The 8,342-nt window shown below is 29.4% G+C and overlaps 1 protein-coding gene across 1 annotated transcript; it reads right to left on the reverse strand.

Moving 5' to 3' along the window:
• Positions 1 to 1,864: 1,864 nt before the first annotated feature.
• Positions 1,865 to 6,894, reverse strand: LOC101499003 (ferric reduction oxidase 2). The gene is made up of 8 exons (XM_004510699.4): positions 6,610 to 6,894; positions 6,387 to 6,489; positions 6,075 to 6,275; positions 5,416 to 5,650; positions 4,113 to 4,440; positions 3,629 to 3,872; positions 2,638 to 3,344; positions 1,865 to 2,211 (listed from the first exon to the last, which is right to left on the reverse strand). The coding sequence occupies exons 1-8, from the start codon at positions 6,800 to 6,802 to the stop codon at positions 2,072 to 2,074; spliced, it is 2,151 nt and encodes a 716-aa protein (XP_004510756.1). The 5' UTR covers positions 6,803 to 6,894; the 3' UTR covers positions 1,865 to 2,071.
• Positions 6,895 to 8,342: the final 1,448 nt, after the last annotated feature.

An 8,342-nucleotide genomic window follows, 5' to 3' on the forward strand; every position in this document is an offset into this window, starting at 1 on the left:
CGTTATCCCACTCGTCGTCGTAAGTCTACTCAGTTACCTGATTTTGTCTATTCCACTTATTTAGCTTCATTTGCTTCTTTCTTAATCTCTAATCATAGTTTGTCTGAGTTCTCTTCCTATAAAAAGGCTATTCTTGATTCTCTTTGGCAACAGGCTATGGCAGAAGAACTTTCTGCATTGCATAAAACAAATACTTAGGAATTTATAGCTTTTCCTCCTGGAAAGTGTGTTATTGGGTCTCGTTAGGTATACAAGATCAAAACTAAGTCTGATGGATAGGTTGAGCGCTATAAAGCACGTCTTGTTGATAAAGGATTCTCTCAACAATATGGTATGAATTACGAAGAAACTTTTGCTCCTATAGCCAAGATGACCACTATTTGTACTCTTATTGCAATTGCATCTATTCGTCAATGGCATATTTTCTAAATGGATGTCAAAAATGTGTTTTTAAATTGTGAGCTTCATGAAGAAGTCTATATGGTTCCTCCACAGTGAGTTTCTCATAATCAGAGGGAAGTGTATAAGTTAAAAAATGCTCTCTACGGTCTTAAACGGGCTCCTCAAGCTTGGTTTGAGAAATTCTCTATTGTGATCACTTCTCTTGGTTTTCGCTCTAGTGAACATTATTATGCACTGTTTATAAGGTCTACCACTTATGATTGCATTATGCTTTCTTTGTATGTTGATGATATGATTATTACAGGTGATGATGTTAGTGGAATCAATGAGTTGAGTTAGCCAAGCAGTTTGACATGGAGGACTTGGGAACTCTTCGCCATTTCTTAGGGATTGAAGTTGCCTACTCTCCTAAAGGCTATCTTCTTTCTCAATCCAAGTACATTGTCAACATTCTTGAGCAGGCTTGTATTTTTTATAATAGAGCAACAAATACTCCTCTTGAGTTGAATGTGAAATATATTCCCTCAAATGGTGTTCCTTTACCAGATCCCACTTTGTACCGTACTTTGGTTGACAGCTTGGTGTATCTTACGATTATCAGACCTGATATTGGTTATATTGTTCACATTGTCAATCAGTTTGTTGTCTCTCCGACTACAGTACATTGGGCAGTTGTTCTTCGTATTATTCGTTATCTGCGAGGAACTCAATTTCAAAGCATTCTCTTTCTGTCGTCGTCTTCATTGGAGTTACGTGTTTATTCTGATGTTGATTGGGTTAGTGACACCACATATCGTAAGTCCACCACATGATTCTGTATCTTTCTTGGAAGAGTAAGAAACAAGACATTGTCTCTCGCTCTTCTACAGAAGTTGAGTATCGTGTCATGGCATCCACTACTGCTGAAATAATTTGGTTGCATTGGCTTCTATCTGATATGGGTATCTCTCTTTCTGAGTCAACTCCAATGCACTGCGATAACAAGAGTGCTATTCAAATTGCTCATAACGCAGTCTTTCATGAACGCACCAAGCACATTGAGATTGATTGTCATCCTACTCGTCATCATCTTCAGCATGAAACCATTACTCTACCATTTGTCTCCTCTTCCTTACAGATTACTGATTTATTTACAATGATGCATTCCATTAAATGTTTTCGTTTTGTGGTTGACAAACTATCGATGTTTCATGTTAATGCATCATGAGTTTGAGGGGAGATATTAGGTAGTATTATTATATATTAGTAAGGGTATTTTATACTTTTCTATTCTCTCATATATATATATACATATTGTAATCCTATTACATTAAAGTTTGGTTCATTTGTTTATGAAACCCTAGCCAAAGGTTCCTTCTCTTATCCCTTTCTCTTCTATGTTTATGTTAGATTATCATTGTTAACAATTACAACATGTGAATAAGCTTCTAATTCTTCATTTTGTACTTTTTTTTGTCTTGTTGAAAGGACTGATACTTATGAGAAACCAAGATACTAAACTTCATTCAAATAATAAATGCTAGACATTAATACACACAATCATTATTGACAAACAAATTTTACAGATTTTGAATCAAGCCAATAAAAATAAAGCTAGATGAGACTACTAGCTTCCACTATAGAGATTGATCATGAATGCTTTGCACCCTTTGAATTAGAATGAGTAAAATCACCAGGTAAAACTTATGGACTCAAAATGCAGATTTTCAACTAAACTAGATGAACAAATGGCTGCTACATCCTGCCTCAATTTCTTAGGTCCTGAAACAAGAACTCCTACACTTGACCCTTTGATTTCAAATAGAAGTCCTGTTTGAAAAATAAATAAATAAAATTGAGTGATTTCAATTCATAAAAAGATCTCAGAACCATAATTAAAAAATGATAAATAATATTTTGACAATTAAAATCGACAAAAATTTGGATGATTATGTCATTGGATGATTAATGAATATTACAAATGTGACACAATTCAATAACCATTCAGTAAACGCAATTAACCATGATTTTTATGTATTCAAATATACATAATATATCTATTGATTATAATTTATGTTCAAATTTACACTTGAAAGTAGTGATTAATAACATTCAAAATCGTAGTTGATTGTACTAATGAGTTGCAAAACCTAGTTATTATATTGAATTAACCTTTTAAATTTTTGTCGAATTTTGTTTTCTCATTTCGTGTCAAAATAACACAGCTCTTAAAGGAAATGGAAATAAATAACTTACTTTTAAAATCAGGTCTTTCACCATAATGCACATTGGTAGCTTGAACAAGGGATTGGTATGGAAGGCTTTCCAATTCTCTATCTGCATTGTAAATCATTGAATTCGGTGACACTGTCGACGATGAACCTTCCAAGTTCTGAATCTGTTTAGCTTCTTTAGCATTGTTTTTCTTATTCCAAAGGACTGCTACACTAGCAACAACAACTATGAACACACATATAACTACCATGGAAAGGAAAGACCTTAAGGGAAATGAAAATATTTTATTCGTGTTATGATCGATTGGAAAAATGTAGTATTGAGTAATGATCCCAATTATGACAAGGAAGATGATAAAAGAAGACGAGATTATAGCACCAAGCCAAATCCAGCTATTTGGACCTAACATAGCGTGTATTGGTACATCAGTTGGATTTGGCTTGAACCATAATGTTTTTGGATGAATCGGAATATCTGATTTAAATTCTTTGTCTCTTGTGATGTAGACCTCAATTTGAAGTTGAAGATTGGAAATTTCAGATGGTGTATTGGAAATTGGTAGGATCAAATCTAGCATTGATAGATATGAAGTGTTCTTGAATGAACAAATTAGGACAATGTTTGGTGTTTTGCATTTGAATGTGGTGCTAAGATATATTAGCTCTCTAATGATGGAGATAAAAGGTGTTATGCCACTTCCTCCGCTCACCATCACAAGACTTTCATGCCTGATAAAATAAGAACAAACAAAAGTTACTATATGAAAATCAAAAGACAATCTTATATGATCTACAATTTTTTTTTAAAAACTTGTGTTTTGAACAGCGACACTTTTCATCGAATGCATGTCACAAAATGTCTAACAACGACCCGACACCAACATATTGGTTACATTCAATTAACTCATTTTTACAAATTATTATCAGTGTCGATGTGTCAGTATTAATATCATGTCTAGTGTTCGTGTCAGTATTTGTGCTTCATAGTATAGTATAGTATATAAGATGTAGACCTTAGGTAATTGGTTGAAGCAGGGCCATATGGACCTTCAACCGATATTCTGAGGCGATCGATTGGGGAAGGACTTGAAAGCAACTGATAGAGCTTTTGTGTCCAAGTTCCTTCACTTTTGATGACAACACTTAGCGTTTCTGGCTCCAATTTACTATTAGAAGTAATTGTAAATGGATGCCATTGCAACTTTGATATGCTTGGTACATTTATGAATATCACACTTGTTGGATTATAAGACAACCCTGCCAAAAGAAACAACCAAATCTTATCTCATTAGGTGGAGTCAACTACGTGAATCAAACTATGTCATAATATTCTTGTGAATTAAGAGTTTAATTTAAGATACTATTCCCTCTTGAATGAAATACAAACAAAAATAATATATGTAAAGTTGATGTATCTAGTTAAAAATTAAGACTAGCTACATCAACTTTTCATATACTATTTTTGTTTATATTTTATTCTAGAATAATATTAATTACCATGTCCCTTAGAGAAGTTGAGTTCTACGGTTTCGCATGGCAAAACACGAGTCGAAACCAAACGAACTTCGCGCCTAGATTGGAGGAACCTCAGGTATCGGTCTACCAAGAAGAGGTAGAAACCGGGGAGCATAATGTAGGCAAAGGAAATACCAATATGAAAGATGAAGAAGATGATGAAGAGAATGTAGAGGTAATGAGTGTAGAAAAAAAGCTCAAACATTTTTCTCCTAATCTTAGGAATGGTTGCAACCCAAAGGAACAAGCCAGCAAGCAAAGATATCTCTCCAGCTACATTTGATACTCCAACTTTGTTCCATTTCAGCATCTGCAATGAAAACATAATAAGTCATAGTCTCATGAGCTATAAATACAATACTATAGACAAAATTAATGTAAAATGGCATTAATAAATAAGACTTGTTCAAGAACATAGTTATTTGTTCAAGAACGATTCTAACTGAAACAAATTTTGATTATGTTTTACATACCCATCGGTTAAGAAAGAAAAAAATAGTGACCAATTTTTTCTTAGGGCTCTCAAATTGTTTGAATAAGTCATTTTTCTTGATAAAACGTTTCTTTCATGTCATAAGTGCTTATAGAATTTTTACCCTTTAGAATAGATGAGCTTGGAAGTAAGATGTTAGTTTCAAATCTGATTTCATATAGTTCAATATAGTTTAAGAAAATAATAAATGATTGACTTCTACTGTAATTAATCTAGGATTGATTATTAATTTTCATCTTAATTTATATCGTTATATTGTTTAATCAACATTTACTTTAAAGTTTAAAAGAGGCTTTTGTTAATGTAAAACTTTCTAACTTCCATTTATCCTCTTTGGAACATTTTTTATTGATAGGTATGTTGGTCTCTAAATATTACACTATAGAAATTAAGAAAATTTATTATTTCAGTATTAAATTTATAAAATTTATTTAAGTAAATTATTAAATTATAAAAATTAAGAAACTTTATTAATATAATATTAAATTTACTAAGGTAAATATTATATTATGAAATTCGATTTAAGACGTTGTAATTATATATTAATTTTTTATATTTAAACAAAAACTTTTATAGATAACATAAAAATATATAACATAATTAGAAATATGAGATAGTACTATATTATTTTCCAAATATAGAAATTTTATTTTATTTCTACAAATAAAGATGTAAGGAAGTATGCCCAGTTTTATTCTAAATAAATAAACCAAAATAACTAAAATAGTAACACACTTTTAATCACACGTAAGCATGGATTAATAGTTGGATTAATTAAAATGAATAACTAACCTGTGAAATTTGATTAGTAGATATCCAATAGATGATGTAACAAATGCCATGAGATGTGAAAAGTGTCATTAGCACGTGTCCAAGCCAAATATGATACTTAATACAACCCTCAGAAGTGAGCCCAAATATTGGTAACAAAGATGAACCACGAGTCACTGGAAAAAACAAGAATGTCAAACATATGTTCCCAACAAGACCAAACCTTAATCCCACAGCTTCCAGTTTCTCTTGCCACCTGTCCAAAATCCACCACAAACAAACATAGTCAAATATCACAACAATTTTACTATATTAATTAATAACAAAACAAACAAAAAATTCAATTGTAATTAAAGTTTTTAAAAATTAGAAGACATTTTTGTTATTTTACATTGACAATCAATTATGATTTGTCAATAATTTTACACTAAAAGTACAATATTTAATTTTTTATTATTGTTGTATTGCATGGTATAACAACTGTAACGACCACATAAAAAGAGAAAAATATTTTATTATATTTAATTATCATCAAGAGAAAAATATTTTATTACTATATATAATTATCTTCATAACTGGTGTATCATACAACAATTAATAGTTGATGTCGTTTTAAATATAAAAGATATTAATGAGTAATTGTTTGTTATTAGGGATTTGGTGTGGAAAGAAATATTTACACTTTATCGCCATCCTCTGCAGCTGATTTGGAAGTGATAGTTGCAAAGTTGTTATACAAAGGAGTTCCAAATGACCAAACAAGAAGTGCAATGAACATAACCAAAAACGTTATCTCTATGCCAGAAACAATTCCAAGAGGCCCTTTTACAATCATTGGATTCTTCCATATGCTAATTGCTTCATGTTTTTTGCCATTGTAACTGATAGTACAAATTAAAACACATATATTAGATGCAAATTATCATGTAACAATTTTAAATTAAAAAAATGCAATATCACAAACTATAAAAAAAAAGGGAACAAATTATTACACTTCAATGTTGCTCTCATTTGAGATTTTTGCTATGTGGAGATAGACACATCCCAAAGTGCCCATTAATAAGACTGGAAAAGTGAACATAAGGATCCTTGAACCTACAATAATAAGAACATCATATATGAATTAATATTAATATCATTAATTAGCATAAAATAAATTAATGCAAAATTGAATTTTTTTTTTTTTTAAAAAAAAAAAAAGAGAGAGAGAAAGACCTTGTGCACCAAAATAGGTGGAATTAGTCTTTGCTTGGAATTGAGGAAACCATATTTTCTTAAAAGTATTTGTTGGCATCATTATGAAAATGAGAATCAAACCCAGAAAGACTAGCACCATCAATAACTTTATTGTAGATTGAATCATGACATATTTTTTAGAAGGTGACCTTTTCACCTCTTCTTGAGCCATTTTTTTTTCTTTTGTGTGTGGTATGTGTAATGCAAAGTGTGGCAAATTCAATTGTTTGTAGAGAAAAAGAGACACCGATTCATATTGATGAGTAATTGAGTGTTGTTGAGTCGAACTTTACGTATTTATAGTTAAGAAATAGAAGTATAAATATATATGTGTGTGTATATTATATATTATAATGGGAGAATTAGTAACATATATTTTATAAGTATTTTAAGGTACAAATATAGACTAAATATTTCAAAATTGATTTGATTTGATACGGATCTCTCGCCCATATTTTAGAGATAGATAAATGTAAAATAATTTGTAATTAAATGCATTTTATTTTTTTTATCAGTGCATTTTAAAACTTGGAGTGGTTTTTCTTTTTGTTCAATACATTTGGAGGTGTTTTTCTTGTCTTGAAGTATTCTTTTCAAATATTTTAGTTTAGTTCAAATGAAATATAAATAAATAAAATATTTAAAAATTGATGTATTTGATCTAAATTTTAGTTAAAATACATTAACATTTTAAATATATATTTTTTTAGATTTCATTCTAAAGATGTAAAAAAAAATTACACTTATTTTTAATTTTGATTGACTTTTTAACACTTTTTAAAATTATATCTCATAATTTATATATTTTATTAAATTGCATGTAATAAAAGTTTTACATAGTCATTTCATAATAATTAGTCTCAAAATTAATGTAATAATACTTTTATAGTATTAATTAAAAATTTAAACATTTAAAAATTGGACTCCATAAAATGTAAAAAGAAATTGGTTGATCAATTTAAGTATTAATTAAAAAGAATTTAAAATATACTATCAATGAATATCCGAATAAAGATAAACTTATATAGTTATATCAAAATTGGAAGACGCATATATATTTGGATGTTTTCTTTAATTGAATAATTTGAGCCTAAAATTGTCCCAAAAGATAATCGATATTGTTTTTATTTACACTTTAATTTTCATGAAAACAAAACTTTAGTAATTTAAAATTTGGTTAATCGAAAAGTAAATAAAATTTAATTAAAAATTATTTTAAACTCAAATTCACGTAAATAATTTATTCTGAATTAAAGTTTATTAACATAATTGATCTCAACAAATAATTTAAAATTTTAAACTATAATATAGATTGAACCGTTACAAAAACTATTAGCCATCTCTACCCAAAAATAACAATACAAGGCTTGCAATAACACTAGAATTAGAAGGAAAAAACACAAACAGCATGGTTCACGTCCCTCTGCTACGTACAAAGTTTGGAATGTAGAAATTAATATTTTTTTTATTAGATTACGTCTGACATAAAAAAATATTATTACTTTATTTAAAAAATATTAATAATGTGGGTCATCGTCGAAAATTTTTTGTTGAAAGCAGGGTGATAGAGACTTGAGATGGATGGAATGAAGGTAACCATTTCAGTGCTGTGATTAATGCCAAATGATATTTGCGGAATCATGTCATAGCTTATATAAGTATAGGATTTAATTATTTTTCTTTAAAATTCAAGAAAAAATTGTAATGGTAAA

Source organism: Cicer arietinum, chromosome 7 (assembly GCF_000331145.2).
Source record: "Cicer arietinum cultivar CDC Frontier isolate Library 1 chromosome 7, Cicar.CDCFrontier_v2.0, whole genome shotgun sequence".
NCBI lineage: Eukaryota > Viridiplantae > Streptophyta > Magnoliopsida > Fabales > Fabaceae > Cicer > Cicer arietinum.

What these genes read in the sequence shown, in the direction of transcription:
- LOC101499003 (XM_004510699.4), bottom strand. Translation starts at nt 6,802, where the DNA reads ATGGCTCAAGAAGAGGTGAAAAGGTCACCTTCTAAAAAATATGTCATG. An exon ending in GCAGAGGATGGCGATAAAGT is followed by an intron (nt 5,651 to 6,074) that starts GTAAATATTTCT and finishes GATTTTGGACAG; the next exon opens with GTGGCAAGAGAAACTGGAAG. An exon ending in TGAAAGACCTGATTTTAAAA is followed by an intron (nt 2,212 to 2,637) that starts GTAAGTTATTTA and finishes TTTTTCAAACAG; the next exon opens with GACTTCTATTTGAAATCAAA.